This window comes from Ilyonectria robusta (assembly GCF_021365365.1).
Source record: "Ilyonectria robusta strain PMI_751 chromosome Unknown BGZ61scaffold_2, whole genome shotgun sequence".
Taxonomy (NCBI): Eukaryota; Fungi; Ascomycota; class Sordariomycetes; order Hypocreales; family Nectriaceae; genus Ilyonectria; species Ilyonectria robusta.
Window position 1 is genome coordinate 3,115,138 of NW_025764436.1, and position 24,366 is coordinate 3,139,503.

Genomic DNA, 24,366 nt, shown 5'->3' on the forward strand with positions numbered 1-24,366 from the left:
GAAACCCCGCAATGCAGATTCATCAGGCCAATGCAACCTCACGACAAGGTGGTGAACAAGTTTCACATGTTGACAAACACATCTGATTGCAAGTCGAGACGTCTGGCAATCTGGTTGGAATGGTCATGATGAAACAAAGTCCAAACGGTGGGCATGAGACGCTTGTGGCCCTATGATCTCATTGACGCCTTGTTACCAAGCAGTTCGTCATGCTAGGTCGAATTATCAAGAAGGTCGCGCTGATGACTGATGCAGCGGCATCCGCTAGTAAAAGCGGGGTGGCGGCTGTCTGGATTACGCTGTCGCTCTCCAAAGCGGGCGCCCAGTGAGAGACGAGATGACGGCGTAGTTGTCCCTGGAGTTGCCGGAGTCTGGCCCAAGGCGGCCTAGTAATGGTTAGCAGTGCCCAAGCCAGGGCGAGCTTTGGCGACGTGCTCCCCGCGCGTCTCGGGCATTTTGTCATGAGGGGCACGTTGCTGAGAAAGTCTTAGTGAGCGACCTGGTCGAACGCGGCGAGACGGGCGAGGAGGCCAGCGGGAGGGGTGACGGGCTGCTGGACACGATAGGATGGGGATGGCCATCTTGCATCAATCTCCACTACGTTGGGGAGGTTAAATTCTGTATATATACGTGCTTCTTCGCTCGTTATCGTCGACCCGTCCCTTTTTCCAATGTCGATGCAGAGACTCAACACTCGAGCATTCCGAGCCTGCAACAAGAATCTCAACAGCAACCTCCAACTGCAACAGCAACTCCGCCCGTTCGCTTCGTTCCCCACGACACCTTCGCCGCAACCTCGCCCAACGAATCAATTGCTCGGATCTCAGTTCAGAATGGTGAGTTTGTGCTTCCCCTGCGTCGCCTCCCCTCCTGTGCGACCCGCCCTCCGCTGACACGGTTCTGCCGCAGGCCAGCACCACTGCCAAAGTCACCGATTGGGTCACGCCCGGCGACAAGTCGGGCGAGTTCAAGCGCCAGGTCAGCTCGTTCCGCGACTGGATCTCGCGCGAGGCCGGCGCCCAGTACCCTCCCGAGAAGGGCCGCTACCACCTCTATGTCAGCTACGCGTGCCCGTGGGCGCACCGCACCCTCATCGCCCGCAAGCTCAAGGGCCTCGAGGACATCGTCTCCTTCTCCGTCGTCCACTGGCACCTCGCCCAGGGCGGCTGGCGCTTCGTCAAGGCTGACGAGAAGCTGCCCGGCGACAATGTCGTGCCTGACCCCATCGAGGGCCACGAGGCGTTTACGCACCTGAGCGACTTGTACTTTGAGTCTGAGAAGGACTTCCAGGGCCGTTACACCGTGCCCGTGTTGTACGACAAGAAGACCAACCGCATCGTCAGCAACGAGAGCAGTGAGATCCTGCGCATGTTTGGCACAGAGGTAAATCCTATTCCTTTCTCTGGGTTGTTATATAAGTAAAGCTGACTTGATTTTTGCAGTTTGACGACCTCATCGAGGAAAAGTACCGAACTATCCAGCTGTACCCCAAGGAGCTCCAGGAGAAGATTGAGGAGACCCACGCCTGGACCTATGACGGCATCAACAACGGCGTTTACAAAGCAGGCTTTGCGACTACCGGCGAGGCGTATGAGCGCAACGTGGTGGCGCTTTTCGAGACACTCGACCGCGCCGAGAAGCACCTGGCTGAGCAGAAGGGTGGGCCGTTTTACTTTGGAGCCACCATTACCGAGGCCGATGTTCGATTGTGAGTTATCCCCAACCTCCATTGACATGCCAATACCTAACACATGCTCCCTCCAGGTACGTGACCATCGTCCGATTCGACCCCGTCTACGTCCAGCACTTCAAGTGCAACATCAAGGATATCCGCTCCGGCTACCCGGCGCTGCACCGGTGGATGCGCAACCTGTACTGGACGCAGCCGGCGTTTGGCGAGACGACGCAGTTCGAGCATATCAAGTACCACTACACGCGCAGCCACACGCAGATCAACCCGCTGGGCATCACCCCCGTGGGCCCGCTGCCGCACATCCTGCCGCTGGACGAGGAGGTGACTGCTGCGAAGAAGTGAGGTGTAGAGCGGGAAAAGGGTTGAGGGATTGATGGCATGCAATGATGAACTAGTTATGATGATAATTGATGAATAATTCAAAAAGTTTTCAACACACAGACATTTGAAGTTACGATGGCAATATATATTATACCTTAGTGGAGGTTAGTAGTGCATAGCCCAGTACAATGCTTTCGATCAGGCCTCCACTCATAGACATCAAGCGGATTTGGACGGTTGAGGCCTCAGTCAAGAGAATCCGCCGACACAGCCTACGCGTTGCATATGCAGTTGAGCATTAGTTTAGGCAAACTGAAGCTCTATTTCAATACCTGTTGAGGCTGGCCAATGACTTCCAGTGCCTGCTTGCTTGCTTGTGCTACGGTCGTGTAGCTCGGAGTGAGGGGCCGTCGAATCGATTGCTGGAGGGAGCCTGAGAGACAGCCTTGAGTTCTGGTAGCTTCAGTGGGGCCAGATGAATGAATCGGTGGGCCACGACAAGGGAGAAAAAAAAACAAGAACGGCTCCAGCTAACTACCAGGCCAGGCTGCATGCGGACGAGGAGGCAGAAGAAGTTGCATGCCGCTCGGTGGAGGAAACTCAGGCTGTTCAACAAGGTCCGGTATGAATCAGTTCGGTGGTGGACTCTCAAGGGACAAGCAACGGGCCACGGGGTGGTGGTGCCAGAAATCAAGGCCAGCTGACCTTGCGCGGTAGGTACCTTGGCCGTAGTGACGTGTCCGTACCTCGCCCGGTACCCTTCGCAGCTTAGGCCCTCCGACAACGGTCGGGGCGCTGATGGACCAGCCGGCCACGGGGCGTCGGGTGCCTTGCAGCCTGGAACGCAGTGGAGGAGGCCGCTGGGGCGTGACTCCCGTAGGCGGCGGCGGTACCTGGCGCAGTACCCGTGGGCAGCCGCATGGCCAGGTAGCACGGGGCTTTTGGGGGCTTCTAGGGGCTGGCGCTCAGCTCAAAGGGCTGCGTGTAGGTACCTAGGTAGGGTAGTCCCGTGCTGTCCCCGTGCTCACGGCGCCAGTCATCAATCTACGCAAAACCCCATCACGACGGAAAACACAGCACCCGCACAAGCAACCCCGTTCCGCCTCCAACCCACTTCCACTTCCACTTCCTCCTCCACCTCCACCTCCGCCAAACATCGCCAGCCCAACCTCCCACGACCCCCGATCGCCACGCCGCCCGTTTCCCGCCGTCCGTCCGTCCGTTACACTCGCACCGCACACTACCGCTACCGCTACCGCATCTCGCCGCACCTCCAGACGTCCTCTCCGGCCTTCTGGCCGCTTACCCCCCCACCCCCTGCCAGCGACCCTGCGGCCTGCGACCCTGCGACGAACGCCAACGAATCATCCCGACTGCCCTCCCTCCCTCTCTCTCAACTCGCTCTCACCCTCCGCCCTCCCTCGCAGCCTTGGCTGGTGACTCTAGAAGTGCCAGCCCAATCCCGCTCTGCCTCATTCCTCTTCCTCCTTCGCCTCGCCACCACCTGCTATCGCCCTCATCCGCCATCACTTGATCCATCGCCTTTTGGCTGCTTTCGTCGTCACATAGGTGCCCGACTACCTAATCCACCAACCACACCTCACCACAAGTCAAACCACGTCCACAACCACGAACCCACATCGCCTCGCAAACTGTCCTGGAGCTCCGATAATAACCTCGCAACCTCAATCACCGACACTTCGACCTTGCACCCATTCTCCCTCGACCCAATCTCCGCACCACTTTCCTGACTGCGCGCCCGAATCCACTTAATCTCTTCAGCACTCCTTTCTCTGTGCGACGATCGCTTCCTGTCGGATGCGCATCGCATCGCATCGCAAACTCGCAAACAATGGCTCTTCGATATCCAGCCGATTTCCTCCTGCACCTGCGGGAGTCACCATTATGCACAAGGCCCACAAACCTCCCTCCCGCCGAGGAGTGGATGGGGTGAGTTGCCACAACTGTCCTCATCTGCCACCGCTAGTCTTCTGACATTTCTCCAGCCCACCAGCCGAACAAGCCCGCGGTCAAGGGACCACAGGCAAGACTGCCGGTGAGCGACCTCGGTCAAACGACAACTCCATCCTGGATCAGGGTGCTCGACGACCTGGCCTCCATGTATCGAGAAACAGCGCGAGTCCGTTGCCCTCAATAATCTACCCATGATCAAATCGCTGTGCTAACACGTGCACACTGTCCAGACCCTGAGGACATTGTCTTTGCCCCCCCTCGAATGGCCTTCGCCTCTGCGCGAGGGAATAAGTCGATTGACGACAAGACTCTCAAGGAACCCGATGCTTCAGGCCGATTTGGCAACTTCCGAAGTCGCAATGGCGACGCCGAGACCGATCGCTTCCGCGAAGGACGTACCGCCAACGGATTCCGCCGCCGCGATGGTGAGGGAGAGTCTGAAGGCTGGAGCACAGTCAAGCCGCGCAAGAGCTTCGGCCACGAAGGCGCTGAGCGCTTCCATGGACGCATGGGCGGCAACTTCCGAGACGAGAGGCGACAACCCAGAGAACGGGAACCTGAGGCTCTTCGAGATCGCCCTGCGCGCAACTTTGACAACTTCACTCGAGACAAGGAAGCGGAGGATGCCGATGGACGATCCCGCAACGGGCTAAACCGGCCCAAGGTCGAGCCGTGGTTCAAGAATGAGCCCACCACCAACGAAACCCTGGCCCCTGAGAAGCGAGACCGCATCGATCGTGCCAAGAGCTGGAGAGACCGTGACAAGGATACCGAAGCCATCGACGACCGCAACAGTGGCCGCAACCACGATCGACGATGGGGCGGCCGCGAGCAGCGAGTTGAGCGAGAGCCCGAATGGCTTGACGAACCTCTCGAGGAGCACCCCGAAGCGCATACTCAACAAGACTTCCAGAAGTGGATGGAGGAAATGAAGAAGGCTAAGAACCGCGCACCCTCAGCTCCTGGCAAGTCCGGTCCCACCGATTCGGTCGAGGTTCCTGTCGAGGCTGAGAAGCCAGTTCAATCGGCTCCTGCTGTCGAAGCTGGCCCGGACAAGTTCTTCATGGCCTTTGGTGGATCTAACTCAGGTCTCGATACCTCGAGCCCTGGCGAGCCTACGGAGGCTACAAACAAGCCCAAGGCCACTGGAAAATCGTCGCGATTCACCTCTTTCTTCTCTCACGCCCAGGAGGAGGTGCGAGGAGGAAGAAACGACGCCCCCCCGCAGATGACTGGACCTCCCATGCCTGGCCCCCCCATGCCTGGACACCCAATGGCTGGGCCTCCTATGGCCGGACCTCCCATGCCTGGACCGATGATGTCTGGACCCCCAATGACTGGACTACCCATGAATGGACTGCCTTTCCCTATGGGCGGTGGCCCAGCAGCGCCGCCTGCTCCTGAGGAGGAGAGGCAGGCATTCCAGCAGCTGCTCATGAAGCTCCAGAAGCAGTCGATGAGCGCAACCCCGCCAGGACCTTCTCCCTTCGCAGCCCCCCCGCACAGTACTCCCCCGGATGGTCGAAAGCCACAAGCCTCCATGACTTCTCCAGAGCCACCGTTCCAGCAGTACGGAGGTGACCGCCGAATGGAGGGGCCACCCATGGGTAGGCCACCGCCACAGCATGTCCAGGAGATTCTCGCCCCTCGACCTCAGCCCCAGGCCCGCCCCGAGCAGCTCCTCCAGGACCTCGTTGGTCAACGACAGCGTGCCCCGAGCCAACCCTCTGGCCGCCCCGAGATCGCCCGTAACAACAGCAACACCGAGTTCTTGATGAACCTGATGCGGGCACCGCAGGATATGCAGCGCAACGACTTATTGATGCGCATGGCTCAGCCCCAGAAACAGCCCCATATGCCCCCAATGAACGACAGGGAACCCGACTTCGCGAGAGACCAGCGCCAAATGCGCCCTCAACCCCCACCCGGATTCCCCATGGAGGATTCCTTCCGCAATGACGGCGATGGCCGGCCTAACCAGCCGACCCAGATCCTGCAGCGCCCGCCACCGCCTCCCGGCCTGGACCAGATGCCTCCCGGCTGGATGCCCGGCGGCCAGATGCCTCCTCCAGTCAACCGCGGCCCTATGATGGCCCCCCCTGGACTCGCCGGTGGCCTCAACGGTCCTAACGGCCCGAACCGCAACATGCCCATGCCTCCTCACATGTTCCCGAACTTCCCTCCCGGCGCGATGCCTCCCCTCGAGGCCATGGGCGGCATGCCCCCTCGCAACATGCCTCCTCCTCCCCCGGGTTTCTTCGGTGGCCCTCCCCACGGATACATCCCCCCCGGCCTCGGCGGCTTCAACGGTCCGCCCGTGCCTGAATTCGCCGGTGCCCCCTTTGAAGGCCGCGGTATGCCCCCCACTGGCAACCCCGGCCGCGGTACTGCCTATGGCAGACAATAAGCATCGTCTTATTACTCACACAGCACCGAACTTGGTGCGCAATGCTAGACACATAACAACTGCGTCTGTGCAGCGCATGTACGAAAATCCAACAGCCTGTCGAGAAAATCTCATGATCCCACAAAACTGCTACTACTACACGATTTGCTTTTTTCTACTCTCCCCAGGGAACACACACGGGGGGCAAAAATCTGGGGAGCAGTACAACCAACCCTCTGCATATTTGTAGGACAGGGTACCTTTGTTTGAGTCCTTTTTGATGTCGTTTTTTATTTATTTTGGAAGCAACGGCGATGGGCAAGGGGGCAAACGTCGGCCGCGTAGCTAGTGGGATTCAATGAGATTGATTTGACGGGCGTGAATTATTATTTTTGGGTTTCCAACGTGAAGTTCCACGACGTGATGTGACCTTTTTTTTTTATGTAAAATTGTGTGCCCCATGGATTACCGGTGGTTGATGAAGTCGCTGAAACGTGGCACATGGTAAGATAAACAGGAAAGGATCTTCACAAGAAATAGATTATTATCGCCTCCTCCACAAATGTATGTACATGCTACGTCACAGGAGAGCTCTATATACCAGTCTTGGCCTGGCACTCTGTCCCCTCCCCTCCTCCCAACGATCCACCCAGTTCAATCGCGGGACGGAAGCGAAAGCGTGTAAAGTAAACCGCCCAAGATTCGGGTTTGGATCTTTGCAAAAAAGAATTCGCTGGACGTCGAGCGGTGACTTGGAGACCTTTAAAGGACGCAAAAGAAAACGGGAATAGAACGCCGCGCTCCGAAAAACGTAACCAAGCTGCACCATACCGTCTCGTCTACCCAACTACCCGTAGCGCGAAGAGGACTTAATTTAGAGGAAGCCTTTGCCACCAGGAACAGTCTTGGTGCTGGTGTCGTGACTCTCCGTCGTTGTGATCCACCGGCTGCTGTCTTCCTTTCGCCTCGCGGCTCGGTCCGACGCCGAGGAACCGCCACTTCTGCGAGAGCCCTACTTCTTCATGCCCAGGAAATTCCTCCGCTTCTTCTCCTTGTATGCCCTGGGATCTTCGTAGTGGTAGGCGCCGTGGGACGAGCCGTTGCTGGCGGCAGGCGGCTTCGGCGGGGTGTTGAGTGACACCTTGTTCATGGCCGCCGTGGGAGGAGCTGAGCCGCTCGGGACTGGACGACCGGGTAGACCACCTGGAGCAATCGGCCTGCGCGGTGGTGCTGCACCACCTGGAGGCGCACCCATTGGCGGTGCTTGTCCTGGTGGCGGGCGAGGCGGCGCGGGACGTTCGAACAGATGGGCTGGAGCACGAGGCTTGGGGCGCTCGAGGGGAAGGTCAAGGTGACGCTTGTCGCGGCTGAGGTCGCCGACCTGGCGGATGAAGAGCTGGGGGCTCATCATATGCGATGTGGCAAGAATGATATCGCGACTACGTTCAGCGCCGACTTCGTAGCACGCTCGGCTCTCACTATAAGTGGCTCCTCCAGCCATAAAGACGATGATGCGCTGTCGGTTCTCCGGAGGACGCCGTCCAGTAGCGGCCCAGTTTGGCCGGCCAGTGCGGAGAGATCCTCCCTGCGCTATCAGCATGTCCTCATTAGGGTCCAGCGGTGGCTTCACGTAGGGGAAGTTGGTTTGCTCGAGGATGCCTCGGGCCAGAGCGTCGATCATGGACTTCAAGACCGGCTCGAAGCGCGATAGACCGTACTCCTCATCTAACTGCGCTGTCTTGGGGTCGATGGGGAACAGCGGCGGTGGGATCTGCCGCACATCTTTGAGAGCATGGATCGTTCGTCCACCGAGATTCTCCAAGTTCTTTATAACATCGCTGTCCTGCTGTGGGAGAGACGAATGGGCGAGTAGGCGCTTAATGTCCTCTGAGATGACACCATCACGGTAGAGGATGAACATGATGATGAGTCTGAGTCGGTCCGGGGGCGTGACCGATTCGTCGTCTAATAGTCGGACCACGGAGTCCAGGACGTTTTTGGGCTTCCGGAAGTCTTCGTCTAGCCCCGACGCCAGCGTCTGTTCCACAGATGCAACATCGGGCAGTTTGTGTTTCTGGAAAATGTTCATGCATTCTTGCGCCATGGTGAGGTGCAGCGAGTAGGCTTCCTTCATTTCCTGGAACTGGGGCAGGCCTGCCAGCATGTCGCGGATGGCGTTGAGGTTGGTAGTATCGGCATTTTGGTTTGTGAAATGGGGGTTCTCGTCAATGAACTTTTGGAAGTCGCCCATGAGCTTGTCGATAGTATCTTTCATGTGTCGATGGCGGTTATCGACCCAGATCTTGTCCTTCTCGGCAAGCTCCATGTCCTTCTCCTCCGCTTCCGGGGTTCCCTCGTTGATGGTGGTGCGGTAGGTGACCTTGTCGCCATCTTTGATTGGCAGGAGATCGTGTGCCATGGCCTGGTAGGTGAACTCGTGGACTAAAGGAGCCATCAAGTCCATGGATCGGTCTGTGATGATTAAATTTGCTTGCGGTCGCTGGGACGGTGGCGGAAAGTTCGAGTCCCATTGTGCGTACGAGTCCAATTCTTCTTGGACGAAACGTGCCAAATGCGAGCACAACACACTAGCATCATGAATCGGATTGGTCGGTCGGTAGTATCTCACTTTCGGGTACTCGCCAAGGGTGATGCAAAGACCCGCGATCTATGAGGAGTGTTAACCCTCCTGTTCCGCCTCGGATGGCAGCACCAACATACCTTTTGTGCCAGACCCTTCATGTGCTGGGGGACGAGCGCATTGCAGGACGGGTGGTAGAGCATAGGGAAGCTCCAAGGGTCGTGGAAAGTGACGAGGTGGGATTCCCGAGGGAAAAAGTCGACGAACAGGGTCTGGAAGCCGGCGCGCTGCTGGCGGGCACCGGGGAAGTCGTCGATCTTGCGGCGAAGCGAGGGGTCGAGCAGGCCGGTCCACACGAGGAAATAGCTGCGATAGCGGCGCATCTCGAAGTCGGCGAGGAGGCAGTCGACGGCAAAGGACTCGGGGGAGAGGATGTAGATGGCGTCCATCTCAGGGTTGGGATCGCGGCGGTCTTCGATGCGCTCGATAGCTACGGTGGGAGAGGAGGGGTCAGTTCAAGCGGGTGGCGGGAGGCGGGTGGCGGGAGGAGCGGTGGGCGGACTGACTGGCGATGTTGTTGTTGAGGATGTCATCTTCCTTGACAGCATTGTCGATGATCTTCTTGGAGTTGGCGTCGACGATCAGGCATTTCCACTGGAAGCATGTCAGTTGCTGGCGTTGCGAAAGCGGGAGTGGGAACTAGAACTCCCAGCGTACATCGTCTTTGGTGATGCTCTTGATCTGGTTGAGAATCACTGCGAGAGCGCATGAGCGGCGGCGTCACAGGCGTTGCGGACGCGGGCGGAGAAAGTTACCATCGTGCTGTTCTTGGATGACGGACAGCCCCATTGTGGACGTAGAGCGGCGCGGGCTGCCCCGTCAAGATGCTTGGAGCGAAGGGAGGGAGAGAGAGAGAGAGACGGTGGGATTGATTGCGGGATGGCGAGAGGCGGTTGCGACTGGAGAGGAGGTGGTGGGAGAGACGGTCGGTTTTGGCGTGTGGAATCACAGTGAACGGCGGCGAGCGACAGAGATCAGAATGCGGCGGCCGGACTTGTTTGGTCTTATCTGGCCGAGGCGAGGTCAAGTCAAGTCTCAAGATGGAGGTTGGTGTCGTGTCTTTCTTTGTCTTTGCCCTTGCACGTTCGGGGCTCTTCAGGAGTTTGGCGGGGTTTCACTCAAAGCAGCCGCAGCCCAGATCCGTAGTGGATCCGCTCCCGGGTCAAGGCCCAACTTAGGTACTCCGTAGGCCTTCCCAGCTCAAGTTAAGGCTTTCCCAGCTCTAAGTCAAGGGCTTTTCCCGCCTCTTGTTGGCTGATGACGACCGCTGTAGAAACGGCCCTGTGATGGAATCCCCCCCTGTAGCCTGTCCCGTCTCGCCACCCGCCCAGGTACTTACTTACACCGTAGCCGCCTGGCCGCCATTTCTAGGCGCACAGCGGTGAGCAGCATATGCCCACGCCATAAGCCTGCAGCTGATGAGGTCATTCCCAAAGCTTGGAGGAATGTATATTTGAACTTCCCTCGACGGCCACATATCCCGATTCTGAAAAAAGTCGCGAGAGGACGAGTAGTTTTAAAGCCTTATTCTTTTGAAACAGTCTATCTGGTGCCAGATCTATGCAGTCCCTTATCCCTTGTAGGCCCCGTTTCAAACACATCGTCTGTGAGTTGTCTTACGCATGCCCTCACTAATCATGCGGGGGCTGTCTTGGGATTTGTCCCACGCCACCCGCGAAGGCAAGACGCCATCAAGGCAGAATGCGAAGGAAAATACCTCCAAGAACATATCGTGATGGTGGTTCTGTACTGCCTCGCTCGCTTGCCCAGAGTCCTCGAGGCACCGTTCCTTCGAGTTGAACTGTCGCCTTCAAAGGACGGGCAAGTCCTAAACCGTAGTCCTAGGTAGGCAGAAAAGACAACCCGAGCATCCAACTCCGTAGCCGCATCGGCCCAAACGTGAAAGAAGCGATGGTCGTCGTTGGTGCAGCAGCCAAAACCTCAGGATTTCAGTGTGCTGCTCTTTAGTGCTGTGAATGCATGCCATCTCATGACCTCACCCATCCCCCCTCAGATACCTCTCCACATCCACCCTCCCATAGATCTCACCCTGAAGCCTCTCGTTGCGTAGCTTCTCCTTCGCTGCCAGCTGCCGCATCTCCTTTCGATTCAGCTTCTTTGGCTTCTCTACCTTCTCCCTCTTGCGCACACTCTCCGGCACCGCTGCCCCAACGCCGAGGGTGTTCTCCTTGGCCGTCACCTTGATGGGGTACCGCATCCCATCGCCCTCGCGGCCCAGGCCCTGTCGAGCATCGGGGTCCCAGCCCTGTGCCTCGAGGGCGCGCAGGCCCATCCGTGAGCGGTCCAGTGCCGAGGGCGGGTGAGAATGCGCCAGGCAGACTTGGTGCGCGAGAGACGCTTCGTGTGGTCGTGATGAGGCGGTGGCCGGGAGTGCGCAGACCGGGCAGATTTCCACGGCGTCCTGCGGCGTTGCTTCATCCGTGGGCTGTGCGGCCGGGGGAGCAGCCGTCATAACGACGCTGGCGTAGAGGTCTCCGATGGCTGTTGCCGGTGTTTTCGGACCTTCTATCGTCGACTTGATGCCAGCATCGGGATCTTTGGCGGGGACGAACTCGACCCGTTTGCGCTTCAGGCCGGCGCCGAAAGCCCGTTTGTGGTGGAGGGGCACATCTTCTTCCTCGTCTAAACCGTCGTCGGAGCCGGCATCGGCAGCAAACCCGCGGAACCTCTGCATGTCCGGTTTTGCACACGTTTCGCGTTTGGTGTAGATGGAGGTGGAATGGGGGAAGATGATTCACTCAGGTTGTTTCTGTTGCTCTCGGCGTTAGGCAGTCCGTAGGCGGCAGACCCACCCCAGTGAAACTCAACAGGGTACACCAAGTCACCAACACCCAATCACCTATACCAAGTAACCTACTTATTGCCTAAAGACATCACGGTCCTTATTCTACAGTGGCAATATTATTGTCTGCAATTAGTAAGGTTGAAGACAGAAGGGCTGAGTTGAAAACTTCAGGCAATGGCCAGTGTGGAACAACCTTACTCAAGTTATTGTCTCTTCTGTTACTGGCCGTAGTGCTAGATTGCTCCTATTGTTTGTAAATACTGCACGGCTTTTATCTATTTGATGGTATCAAGTGAAGCTGGGGCGAGAGAAATATGCCAAGTAACCTACACCAAATCACCGTCACCGAGTTACTCTCACCAGATCACCTACAACTATTCACATATACCAACTGACCCCCACCAAATCACCTTCATCAAGTTGCCCTCACCAGATCAACTACACCAATTCACATATACCATTTGACCTACACCTAATCACTTTCGCTAAATCACCCACTCAATCAGCCTCACAGATTCACCTTCGTCAAGTTGCCTACACCAATTAACCTATAACTATAACTACACCAAGTCATCCACGCCTACACCAAACTATCTACACTTACACCAAGTCATCCACACTTATACCAAGTCATCCAAACTGACACTTGCCTACTTACCTTTTACAAATCTACATCCTCATCCCAACCAGCGACGTACTTCAACATGGCAACAGAACTCTTTTTAGAGAAAGTCCCGACGCCCCTCGGGGCGCGCCTCACGGCGAGGGACGAGTTCAACTATCACATGCTCGATGAGAAACTGCCGCCTGTCCCAGAAAACGCTGAACGTATTCGCCATCCACCAACAGCACATCTCGGCGCCCTTCAAGTTTTGCCTTTTGACCTTCTCTATCTAATACTCCCCGACCTTGACTTGCACGAGCTGAACAACTTTCGGTGCCTCAACAGACGAGCATTGGAGGTGGTGGAATCACTCACCGTATACAAGGAGGTCACTCGGTATGCACATCAGGCAGTCCGCGGTGCTTTGAGCATTGGAACGGGCCATTACATGAGCTATCGCCTTCTCTATCAGAAGTTATGCACCTGGAAGTGCGAGACGTGCAGTAATTTTGCCGGCTATCTCTTTCTTCTCACCTGTAAAAGGGCCTGCTTCGCTTGTGTGTTAAGCAAGAGAATCTTCCTGCCACTGGAGCCCAGCCATGCTGCTCGACGGTTTGGTCTCGATCCACACCTGCTCGAGGACGTTCCGCGTATGACCCCCATCCCGGGAATTTACTCACAACACTCAAAGGAGGTCACCGCCACAACAGCTTTGCTTGACTAGGAGTCTGCATTTCAGATCGGCGTCGCATTCTACGGTTCAGAGGAAGAAATGCTCCGTTTCGCAAGAAAGAAGGAGAGGCGTACGGACTACGAAGATAAACTTGCGGGAATGTTACAATATCATTGTTGGCGGGAAGATCTCTTTGGCCCCGACGAACCTGGCACCTATATGAGCCCGCTGCGGTACGTGGCGGTAGTCTCTATCCCATGGCTGGACAGATCATCTCACGAGCTCCAATGTAGCATGTACGGTATTATGTTGAGATTAAATAATTGGTACAGAGTCTGGAGGCAATACTCAGCTGAGACGTTACGGAAAGACTATCAGGTGATACAGCCTGGGACGTTTCGGAGGATCCAAGACGGCCACCGGGTTCACACAGGTCCATGGCGGAACCCCTTACTGCCTCGGCCTTAGTACATCAACGCGTCTCAGAGCATCCTTGAGCAGCACCGACAACTCGACTACGCTCCAAGGCGGCCAAAGAACATTGTGGCACCGTCCCGTGGTCTATCGACGCATCTCCTGTTTTTCCGGCGTTACCATGAGGTTGAAGCACATGTGAGCGGCGTTTGGGAGTTGGACCGAAGGGAAGGGGTCACATCGCATGCCGGTCCCCAGCCGTTCATCGCACGGTTGGAACTACACAGATTGCTTGCAGCCGCAACAATACAGCTGGAAATCTCGTGCACACAGTGTAGTGGGCAAAGCTGCTGACACAGCTGGGAAGAGTTAATTTGGTAGGATTCCACTTGGATTCACTCTGGCTGATGTTTATGGTGCGTGAAGGGGATGATACTTGGTAGTTGAGAAATACGAGTTGAAACTCGACCAGTGCCTGCAGTGAGCCCAGAGTGAACCCGTGAGATAGACCTCACACATGCGGGCTTATGTTGACCAATTATGGTGCTTCCCAAAGTCTCAACGTGAATGCTGTAGTCATGGTTGCATAGAATCCTTGCCTGTGGCTTTCTGGTGCTTAACTGGGAGCAAAGAGCAAAGAGAAAAGATGCATGCAGTCGAGTTGGATTCATGCAACGAAGCCCGACGCAGGCCTGAAGGGCGATTGTAGGCCTGAAGGCTACCCAGCTAGCGCCTGACACATTCCAGAAGGATTCCTAGAATAGTTGGATGAGATCATCTCGGAGATAAACGAAACCTGCATACAGACCCTGCACGCCGCATAATCTCTCGACAGTAGCTCGTAGCCAAGGAAAACTCAAAATATGCTCAGGTATCTGGCCGATATCTACCGCAATTTACTGCATCCACGGCCTAAAAAGCGCAGGGGAGAGTTCTGCCAAGCTGGATAAACCGGCAGCTCGTCCTGGCGCCACTTCTTGGTCGTCCAACGCACCGTGACGTAGACGCTCTTCAACAGCGAGAAAAAAGCACGCCAGAACACCATATGCACGTTCGGCCGACCGCCTTCGAGAATCCAGGGATTTGGGCGTTCCAGAAGCCCCCAATTGCCGGTATATGCCCATTTACGGGTGGCTTCCAGTTAAGTTAGTGTCCAAGGGTAGCGCAGCCCTGCCGATTCTCCCGCACCGCCAACGTCACATTTCTACTCCCCCACGGCGGCTTATTCCCGTCGACATGCAAAAGCTCGCGTCTTCGGCCCTCGCGTCCTCGCCTCAGGCCACACGCGCAGCTGCCGTGTCGTCCGGTGTGGCGGCGCCAATCTGGCTTACTACTCATGGCGGCGCCGATCAAGTGAGCTGGGCGCATCCCAAAGATATTCCCGGTTCAGGCGGGCGGATAGCCGGCGAGGGTTCGGCGAGCGCAGCACTGTTGACGTAGTATGTTGGGAGACCGAATGCCGTGTAACACCGAGCTAGATGCGTTTGAGACATCGCTGTAGAACTCAACCACGTTTTGGTGGGTGGTGCAGAGAGGCATCGCATGATCGTGATCCAGTAGAGGTCGTATATAAGACGACCCTTCGCTCTTCCCGGAGACAAACCTAGAGAACATCAATACTTTAGCTTCACTTCTGGCGTCAATACCAAAGCACAATTCGACAGTCCCACCGACAATCTACACCCTTCCAACCATGGCTCAGACCTCCAACCACGAAAATGACAAAGTCATTATCAACACCGCCGCCAAAGATGTTTGTCACGGCCAAACCCACAAGTGACATGCTCGCAAGCTAACACTCCTGCTCCACAGGTTCCCTTCTACACGCCCGTCCAAGATCCCCCCGCCGGGACGCCGTGGGATGTCCAGCCGGAGGGCACCATCTTCTCTCCTCTGAAACTCAGGGGCTTGACCCTGCGCAACCGAATCATCGTCTCTCCCATGTGCCAGTGCGTGCCCCGTCGACGTCAACCCCGATACTCCAGTCTCCACTGACACTTCCCCAGGTACTCGGCCAAGAACGGCTACGTAACCCCGTGGCACAGACAGCATCTCGGCAGCTTTACGGCGCGCGGCCCCGCCCTGGTTATCACCGAGGTCCACGCCGTGTCGCCCGAGGGCCGCATCAGTCCGCAGGACGCCGGCATCTGGGAGGACGGCCAGATGGCCCCGCTCAAGGAGATTGTCGACTTTGCCCACAGCCAGAACAGCCGCATGGCGATCCAGATGGGCCACGCCGGACGCAAGGCGAGCACTGTTGCGCCCTGGCTGGACCGCAAGGCCGTTGCCGTCAAGGAGGTGAGGAGGCTCTTCGATCGGATACAGTTGAGTCAGCAAAGCTAACAAGATAACTCGTAGGCCGATGGTTGGCCTGATAAAGTGGTTGCACCGAGCGCCATCCCCTTCGGTCCCGAAACTCTCGTCCCTAGGGAGATGACCAAGGATGACATCAACAAGTTTAAGCAGGATTGGGTTGCGGCCGTGAAGAGGGCCCTTCAAGTCGGATTCGATGTAAGCTCTCACACCAAGAAAGGAAAAGTCGACGAGTTCTGATCCGCATAGGCCATCGAAGTCCATGCCGCCCACGGCTACCTCCTGAACTCGTTCCTCTCTCCGGCATCCAACCAGCGCACTGACGAGTACGGCGGCTCGTTTGAGAACCGCACCCGGCTCCTAGTTGAAGTCGTCGAGCTCACTCGCCAGATCGTCCCGGCCGACTTCCCCCTCTTGGTCCGCATGCCCGGCACCGACTATCTCGACTTCGACCCCTCGCTGCCTCAGTGGCACATTGAAGAGGCCGGAAAGCTAGCCAAGATCCTCTCTGATAAGGGAGTCGACTTTCTGGACATCTCTGGCGGTGGCCTCGACCACAGACAGCAGATTGCCCCTGGTCCCGGATACCAAGTCCCCTATGCCGCTGCCGTTAAGAAAGCCGTCGCAGGAACACCCACCTTTGTCAGCGCTGTTGGCAACATTACATCAGGGAAGCAAGCGTCAGGGTATCTAGACGACGGCTCCGTTGATGCCGTCTTGGTCGGCCGAGAGTTCCTCAGGGACCCGAACTTGGTTTGGCACTGGGCCGACGAGCTTGAGATCGACATCCACGTTCCGGCACAATGTAAGTGCAATGAATCTGATGGCTTACACGAGCGCGTGCTAACTTTTGCAGATGGTTGGGGCTTCGGCATGACCCGCACGCACCGACACAGGAAGCATTAAGCATCTTCACATAAAACAATTTTGGTTTTTTCTAGCCTAACTTAATGTCATCAAATACACCAAAGGAACATAATAGTAGTAAACAATGAGCGCACGAATTTAGTACCACACAGTGCCAGCAGATACCTCTGTTCAGATAATATGGTGGTGGCGTATTGCGTAAACAATACTGAACTTGACTTGCAAGGACGGCGGAAGCTTGACATTAACTTCTAATTCGACGCATGTATACCTCCTAAACTTTTGCGCCCGCCCAGACCGATCAGATATCAATAGACAAATACTCATCCTCCCCATTCACATTAAAAAACACGGCGTCAATATCGCTATCCGAAAATCCCATGCTAATCGTCGCTTCGGCTGAAGCCATCTCGTCTAAACCATGCTTCCGAAGGCTCTGGTCGTACATCTCGATACCATAGACCCCCCCGCAAGGCATCCCTGACATCTTGTGCATTTCTGCGCCTGCAACCGGCCTCGCCGTGTGCATGCGCTTAATATATGAACGACCCTCGTGTTTTTGATTAGGGTGCTGAAGCATCGCCTGGTCGCACAGCGTCTCGATCGAGTGCCACGCGGGTACCTTTGCCATCGATACCTCATCGTTGTTATACCGTTGGAAAGCAGCGTCGATCTGCTCCCATGCCCGGTCGGTATCTCGATGCTCAGGCAGGCGGGACAGACCAGAGAGAAGTCCAGCGACGACATGAAGTGGCATTGGCCATCGGAAGGCCCACTGCCAGTGATACTCGGTCGCGGCCTTTTCTCCCTGCGAAAATTCCTCCAGACAGGCAAGGCAGTCATCGTAAAGCCTGCGGATGTTAGTAAACAAATTTGACGTCCTCGCGAGCATTCACTTACCGGTTCTGCAGTTGCTCGAATAAATGACAATGAAGCTTTGGTCGTGACGGCGATGCATGCAGGTATAGAACCGAAACGGTCAACGACTTGATCATGGCGTTGTACCATTTCGTCATAACATGGTGCACCGGATCCGAACCGTCGAAATGGTGCAGAAACTTGAGCTGGACGTATTTTGTCGTCTCTTCAATGATAGCCACCAGATCGTAGCAGTTTGTGGCTGTTTTTCGAGCCTCGGAGATGTTGTGAGCAGCCCGGGAGATCTCTCTCCTAATCAGGGCCGCGGCAGCATCGCTAAACCCTTCCCGATCCCTTGGTCCAGGATCCCCTCGCGCAGAGGTTTTCCACTCGGAGTCATTTACATTGAGAGGACGCTGGACATCGCTCAGCGACATCAAAACCGACTCGGACCCGTCTGCGTTGCAAGCCTGTGCATCGAGGGCGGCGAGGTGGCCCCACATCCGGCGTCTCATCTCGACGCACCATGCTGTGTAGCCGTAATAAGCTGGGTCTCGGTGCATACCGATCCGCCTGGCAATGCTGCTGGCAAGGCCAAGGAGGGTGGAACCTGCTTCGCAGTTTCCAGTATGAAACTGGCAAGTCTGAGATATTTGTTAGTGACAATACGGTAGAGGGGGTGATAGAACTCACAATGTAATACAGAAGAGCGTTGAACAACACTGTACTTCGGCTTCTCATGATATTTGCTTGGTCGAAAGTAAATTCCGTCGCTCTCTGGAGGTGGTCGATCAAATCCGATTTCACAAGGCCCAGCTTTTCCTGGATGAGAGCCGCTGGAAGCACTGACGCGGTGATATATTGCGTGGCGAACATGAGCGACTCGACCTCTCGGCCAGAGACACAGGTTCCAGCGCGGAACTCGCCGACCAGCTGCCAAAAATAGCCCTGGTGATTGATACGAATAAAGGGTTCGACGTGGTCAAAAAACATGTGAATCATGACATCCTCCTTGTAAACAGGAAGGTGGAAATGAGACATGTCCTTGGGCCGTGGGTGCGACAGGGACATTGTCCAGGTGGATCGTTGCTCGGCGTCGTCTTCAGAACACATATTCAGAAGGTGATGTGGTGAGTAGCCGAGATGGTCCATATTCATCCAAGAATCGGGCCCCATATGATATGAGTTTCCGGGGCCGAAAACTTGGTTCCCCGCGTCGGCGGGGATATCCGAGTAGTCGTCGAAGCTGCTAAATGGGCTGGTCGCAGACGACGAATTCCTTCGAACGTGCTGGGATCCATGATTGGAGAGCGAAAAGGCCGTCAAGTCTTCCACCAGGCGTTCCAGCCTTTCCACTCGGTCTTGGAGCACCTGCTGGCTCATGACGGACTCCCGCGGCGCTTCATAGACGCAGGAAACCCGGTGGCGGATACAGTTGTTGCATGGCTGAGCTTTGTCGCACCGAACCTTGCGGCGGCGACAGGCGCTGCACGGCTTGTTGAAGTTGATCACATCGCTCGACATCTTGCCAGTTCACAAATTCGAGCCGATAAACATCCCGCTGTCATCAGTGACCACCAGGCACCTGAGGTGCGGAACTGGTGAATGTCATCATCTTATGTACCTGAGAGTCTCTGCAACAAGGATTACTTAATTATCACGAAACCACACTTGTTTGGTGGATCTTGACTGAGGCATCCCTCTCATTCGGAGATAGAGCCTGGCGTGCAGCAAGCGTCGATTGGGTCAGCAAGTCGGCGCCCGTCGCCTCGGCCGTTCAGAGCCGACTGGGCCATGGACGCGAAGCAGCCATAGGCTACGCCATAAGCTATCCCTGCCTCTGGCGAGAGGGCTACCGTCTTGCACGTGCGGCGCCCTCCACCTAGGTCACTTCTAGGTCAGACTGTGGGGGGAGTCAACTCTTGGGCTCTTGGGTTTTGGGCCGGCACTCCCTCCCTCTCCCAGCTCATGCACTCTTCCGCCCCAGGGTTGTGTGAGTGAAACCTTGGAGCTTGGAGCTTGAAAATACCCCGTTGGACGGAACCCTGCACAACCAATCCTTCGGGGTGCTGGCTTGGCCTAACCGTTGGGAGGCTAATGCAGACAAGCTTCCAGGCTAGCGGAGCACCCACCTACAACGGCCACGATATCTCACATGGAGTTGACAGCCGTGCCCCAGGCCGTTCATAGGCCTCGATACGACAGTGACCTCTGACCGGTGGCATTCAGCTGCTGCATGGCTCGTCCCATGGGCGCAGTGGCGTTCGGGTGTACGACGAGTGACAACTACCACCGACGGCATCCCGATGATTTGTTCGTGCCAGCAGCCCGTCGTCGTGGTCCGGCCCCCTGCCTGCTCCGATAACTCTGATAGGGAGGAGCGTGCCACAAGCGGCTTGATAATGGAGCGGCCGCCGGCTGAAAGGGTAGGATGGGGTTTTACTGGTGGAAAGGGTGTACATTTGCAATGGGCAACTCGCGGTGCCGATCGCCACCCCCTCAAGTGTCCATGCAGACGGACAGGTTTGGCGCAACGCCGCGCAACGCCTCGCAACGCCATACGTTTGGCGGGGTCTATGCAGCTGCTTCGGATCCGTGGATCAAGCGCAACCCTGTGCAAGAGGCCGAGTGGAGAGCTCCCTTGATGGCTGGGTCGTAGTCAGCAGCCGGTGTTACCGACATGCAGAGCAGTATGTTTAGTCAGGCGCTAGGTGTCCTGTTAGCCCAGGGTCCAAATGCTAGTCGGTCCGTAAAGACGAGATCAGGTCCCGATAGACCCTGTCAGAGTTCGCCGAAGACCCTGTATAAGCAGCGGAGAGACATCAAATCGCTTATCTGGCCGCTGAGGAAGCTGTCGGTCAGGCATCCTGGTCCCAGAAGGAATGGGTGGGATGGGGGCGGGATGGAATTCCGAACTCCCAATAGGCTGCGTACAATGAAGCCGTGGGTTCTAGCCGCTCAAACCAACACGAGGAGGTATCGTCATCTTCTGCAAATGCGAAGCGACCGCACTGGATGGCGGCGTCCGTCACACAGCATATGCACTTCGCTGACTTGACGGGCCAACGTGCATACTTGGCCAGGACGAGAAGCAGTAATACCTATTGCCGACATGCATCTGATTGAACTGATACGGCCCTGTCGCCAGTCGCTTAGACACGTCATACCCCATCATTAAACCTTGGGGAATGTGTCCCTCTGACGCCTTGACTGTGCATCTTAATTCGTCCTTTAGCGAAAACTAATCAATCGCGCCGCTTTGACCGCACCCTTTGCTGGGCTTTCCGCAACCGTTCGTCGTCCAGGGCCTGACGCCACGAGCAGTCTGAGACAAATTCACATGTCCGACACTTGAAGGCTTCCTCAATGTCGACGCCTGTTGCCTTTCTTTCCCCGCGCCACCATGACATATACTTTGACAAGTAGGCGTCCAATGCCTGACGAGATACTGGGAAGTCGTGTTGGTCGATCTCCCGGCCATCGCTTCGATGGACGTACTGAACTCTAAGCATGTGCCCCAGTGAATTCTCTCCGTGGGGAAACGTGGCTGCCAACTCTTCCTGTACTAGCGGGAGAAGTTCTCTCAGTGTTCGGTACTTGAGAAGGTCGGGCTCTGTCGGTTTTGCACTCCCTGAAGTGGAGTCCGGCGTTGCAGGGCCTGCTTCTGAGCTTGAAGGGGCGTCGAAAAATATTTCATCGTGTAAACTGCCCACTTGTGCGATGAATCCATCAGAGAATGGTTCGTCGGGGTCCAAACCATAACGTCGAAACACTTTGAGAAAGTCTAATTCCCCCGCAGCCATGCCTGACAAAAATCGATGATACAGAAGAAGCTGAATCTTTGCAGGTCGAAGCTGGGCGTTACTCACGGGAGCGAGAGACCCACGAGTCTTGACGTCGGTGAGGTAAATCTTTGGCCCTGGGTGCTGCGCTTGTGCCGATTGCGTTGGTGGAAAGTAATCCGTCAGTGATGCTTGTCGAAAATTTCCTTGGGACTCCTGACTAGAAAGTTCCTCTTGGAATTCGGGATTCGGGTTTTCGTAGCTGACACCGTCGATGATGCCATTCACCAGGTTGCCATCAACCATCCCCCAGACCTCTAACTCTCTTGTCAAACCCGTGTCCCGCAGGGTCCTCAGTCCCTGAACCAAGTTCCAGAGCTTCAAACCAAACCCATCCTCTTTACTCGTGATATCGATCTTGACGGTAGTGTGGACTTCGTCTTCGAGCTTTTGATGGACCTTGGTGCCCTGTCGCATTGCCACCGTCCTTGTCCTCCGACCACCAGGTAGTCTCGTTAACGTGTACCAATACTGGAGCTCGCACCATGCCCCTGCGTTGAGATCGGAAACTGTCAACGGCTTTCTGGGATACGAGCGGAACCGTTGCAATGGAGAGCGGTAGTTGTCAAACGACTCATCGAAGGTGTCGCGCCCTGACTCCTCGTGAACAGTACGCCGCGAATCAGTCTCGAGTATCGACAGTTCACCTTTCACTAAGCGCTTTGGGTCAGTTAGTCTGATGAAGTCCTCTCGCAAGGTCACTACATACGATCCGGGTACCAAACAGCCTTGCCGGGCTGGATTTCTGACGAAGCGGGAGCAAAAGTTGCTGGTGCCTGTTCATATCTCGGTTGAGGGCTTTCCCGATCCAATGCTGGAAGATCCTGAGGCTCTGCTGTGCCATGTCTGGTGACGAACTTATCTGATCTTCCAGGAACCGAGTCTATCACGGCCAGCTTCGCATCTTGGGGTGGCGATTGTTGGCGCGGGGCTGTGGGATTAGCGGAAGCTAACTGGGCGAGCAACTCTTCCTCTTCAACGGAGAAGTCATATCCAAAATCGCTGTCGCTATCTGGCATTGTGACAGCCATGAGGAGCAAGGCCAGGATGCATGACAACGGAGGGGGGAGGGGAAGTCTGGCGTGTCGAGTGGATGGCAATGACGCGCGAGCAAGTCGCGGAGTCACGTGGCAGCGCCGTAGCAGGCATTCCAAGTTCCAGGCACCAGTCGTTTCACACACTGGTGTATCTGGCACTCGCACACATAACTACATGCTTCCATCGTGCTAATAATTATCTATTACTAATAAATTATTTTAAACACTAATTCTTATTGTTCATTCTCTTATACCTTTTATTCATTTCTTTATCAAGTCGAACTTGTTAATAAGTATAAGCCTATGGTCTATGAATTCCAATTTTAGGCACCCGGTTTGCCCTGGTAAAGGATGACTCCAACAGGCACCAAAACATGAACTACGCCGTGCTCCTAAAATAGATACTAACCAGAATAGTGGTCAGCAGGTGCAGCCGAATAAGCAAGAAACAGCTGTGCCTGAAAAACAAAGCACAAGGGCAGCTGTGTCAAATCCGGGCATGTCTCAGTGGATGGTTGGTCTGGAGGACTCCGGATGCGGGACGGAGTGCCCTGAGCGTACTGGCGCATGCAGGGCAATCCGAACCAGGACGACCAGTCCTACCATGGACGAATCCGAACATCTCGTCAGATTCGTCGTCGGTTTCAACACTGAGATTACCGACGCCTTTTGCAGATGCCCTCTTGGCGGACCAGATGACTCGCAAACGAGTCCTAGAAAATGCCTTGCCAGCCGCCAGCGCCGCGCCGCCTCTCTGTAGCTCTGGTACCTAGCTCTGGTAGCTTAGCTCCCCTGAAACTCGCTAGGACTGCACCGCAATGTGGCTTGGCTGCCTGACCCGCCACCACGCTGGCCGGATTGTATCCTAGTCTGCCGCGTCCTGCCAAACACGGCGTCTCCAAGGCAGCAACCGAATACAAAGCTTTCTCGAGCCGCTCCGTGATGCATGATCCAGTTCAATTCTGATACCTCCTCAGTCGTTACTTTCGCCTCCACCTCCACCTCCGCCTCCGCCTCCGCCTGCGCCTCCGAGACTCCCGCTCAACCAACAGCCAAGCTCCCACTCTTCCAAGCTCCGGCCCGCGCCCCGATGGCTTCCTTTCTCCGCTCGCGCCGCCCCACCCCCGGCTCCGGCGTGGACAAGCCCGGAGCCATCTCGGCCCTCAGTACAATCGAGGAAGAGCCGTCTCGCCTCACCTTCATGTCTCTCCCCACCGAGATCCATCTCGCCATCTCCAAGATGCTCATCTACCCTGACGCTCTGTCCCTGAAACACACCAACGCCCACCTCTACTCGCTCGTCGACACGGGCGTCAACCTCAAAGTCGAGTGGCTCGTGGAGCGCCGGAGTCTCCATCTCGAATGCCCCAATGACCGGCGATGCGACCTGAGGAGCGACCTTCGCTTCTGTCGAGGCAGTGTTCCGTAAGTGATTTGCTCGAACCCCGTTCCCTTCCGAGGAGCCAAGCTAACTACGGTTGACAGTCTACTTATGCAACGACGTCGCGAGCACTTTGAGTGTGAATCTCGGCCAGGTCTCGGTTGTCTCGTCTACGGCACGAGGCTGTGCTCTCACCGTTCCGCCATTAGCAGGCGATTACCTCGATGGCTACAAGTCAAGTTGACTGTCGAGCTCTGGTGGATCTTGCTTGCGCTGGTTCCCGTATTTTGCGGCTGGCTATGGTTGACTGAGCTGTTTCGATAACGCCTTAACCATTACTGCTAAGACACGGCATCTCGATTGACTTTTTGTACTAATAATTTGGCGTTGGGTCAGGATTAGGGGCGATAGGGTTTGGACTTTAATACATGCGGTTGGGAGCAATAATACTGAGATACAGGGTAGACAAGCTTGCTTGAGCTATATCATTGTACAACATCAACTAATGGATCGAATGACTAACGTTTCATCCTTTCATCCGCAACCTGTCTGTCGT

The 24,366-nt window shown here is 56.0% G+C and overlaps 9 protein-coding genes across 9 annotated transcripts; 5 read left to right on the forward strand and 4 right to left on the reverse strand.

Moving 5' to 3' along the window:
• Positions 1–567: 567 nt before the first annotated feature.
• Positions 568–2,167, forward strand: BGZ61DRAFT_94747 (glutathione S-transferase). The gene is made up of 4 exons (XM_046257251.1): positions 568–836; positions 910–1,383; positions 1,443–1,708; positions 1,765–2,167. The coding sequence occupies exons 1-4, from the start codon at positions 672–674 to the stop codon at positions 2,033–2,035; spliced, it is 1,176 nt and encodes a 391-aa protein (XP_046111212.1). The 5' UTR covers positions 568–671; the 3' UTR covers positions 2,036–2,167.
• Positions 2,168–3,866: 1,699 nt separating this feature from the next.
• On the forward strand, positions 3,867–6,395 carry BGZ61DRAFT_527371 (uncharacterized protein; the record flags this gene model as incomplete). The annotated part of the gene is made up of 3 exons (XM_046253099.1): positions 3,867–3,964; positions 4,021–4,154; positions 4,219–6,395. The coding sequence occupies 3 exons, from the start codon at positions 3,867–3,869 to the stop codon at positions 6,393–6,395; spliced, it is 2,409 nt and encodes an 802-aa protein (XP_046111213.1).
• Positions 6,396–6,899: 504 nt separating this feature from the next.
• Positions 6,900–10,164, reverse strand: BGZ61DRAFT_381208 (Sec1-like protein). Its single transcript, XM_046242639.1, has 5 exons — positions 9,771–10,164; positions 9,673–9,710; positions 9,522–9,609; positions 9,096–9,445; positions 6,900–9,042 (listed from the first exon to the last, which is right to left on the reverse strand). Exons 1-5 carry the CDS (start codon positions 9,802–9,804, stop codon positions 7,387–7,389), a joined length of 2,166 nt encoding a protein of 721 aa, XP_046111214.1. The 5' UTR covers positions 9,805–10,164; the 3' UTR covers positions 6,900–7,386.
• Positions 10,165–11,011: 847 nt separating this feature from the next.
• BGZ61DRAFT_490092 (uncharacterized protein) lies at positions 11,012–12,237 on the reverse strand (the record flags this gene model as incomplete). Its single annotated transcript, XM_046250292.1, has 2 exons — positions 11,012–11,658; positions 12,210–12,237. 2 exons carry the CDS (start codon positions 12,235–12,237, stop codon positions 11,012–11,014), a joined length of 675 nt encoding a protein of 224 aa, XP_046111215.1.
• A 288-nt stretch (positions 12,238–12,525) lies between these two features.
• Positions 12,526–13,149, forward strand: BGZ61DRAFT_472751 (uncharacterized protein; the record flags this gene model as incomplete). The annotated part of the gene is made up of 1 exon (XM_046248374.1): positions 12,526–13,149. One exon carries the CDS (start codon positions 12,526–12,528, stop codon positions 13,147–13,149), a length of 624 nt encoding a protein of 207 aa, XP_046111216.1.
• A 1,924-nt stretch (positions 13,150–15,073) lies between these two features.
• BGZ61DRAFT_94835 (uncharacterized protein) lies at positions 15,074–16,862 on the forward strand. Its single transcript, XM_046257252.1, has 6 exons — positions 15,074–15,265; positions 15,325–15,461; positions 15,519–15,810; positions 15,871–16,023; positions 16,075–16,630; positions 16,682–16,862. The coding sequence occupies exons 1-6, from the start codon at positions 15,206–15,208 to the stop codon at positions 16,729–16,731; spliced, it is 1,248 nt and encodes a 415-aa protein (XP_046111217.1). The 5' UTR covers positions 15,074–15,205; the 3' UTR covers positions 16,732–16,862.
• Positions 16,863–16,864: 2 nt separating this feature from the next.
• On the reverse strand, positions 16,865–19,370 carry BGZ61DRAFT_94862 (uncharacterized protein). Its single transcript, XM_046257253.1, has 3 exons — positions 18,244–19,370; positions 17,593–18,194; positions 16,865–17,543 (listed from the first exon to the last, which is right to left on the reverse strand). The coding sequence occupies exons 1-3, from the start codon at positions 19,072–19,074 to the stop codon at positions 16,994–16,996; spliced, it is 1,983 nt and encodes a 660-aa protein (XP_046111218.1). The 5' UTR covers positions 19,075–19,370; the 3' UTR covers positions 16,865–16,993.
• A 1,425-nt stretch (positions 19,371–20,795) lies between these two features.
• On the reverse strand, positions 20,796–22,411 carry BGZ61DRAFT_527376 (exonuclease V a 5' deoxyribonuclease-domain-containing protein; the record flags this gene model as incomplete). Its single annotated transcript, XM_046253100.1, has 2 exons — positions 20,796–22,045; positions 22,102–22,411. The coding sequence occupies 2 exons, from the start codon at positions 22,409–22,411 to the stop codon at positions 20,796–20,798; spliced, it is 1,560 nt and encodes a 519-aa protein (XP_046111219.1).
• A 1,108-nt stretch (positions 22,412–23,519) lies between these two features.
• BGZ61DRAFT_490095 (uncharacterized protein) lies at positions 23,520–24,134 on the forward strand (the record flags this gene model as incomplete). Its single annotated transcript, XM_046250293.1, has 2 exons — positions 23,520–23,854; positions 23,915–24,134. The coding sequence occupies 2 exons, from the start codon at positions 23,520–23,522 to the stop codon at positions 24,132–24,134; spliced, it is 555 nt and encodes a 184-aa protein (XP_046111220.1).
• Positions 24,135–24,366: the final 232 nt, after the last annotated feature.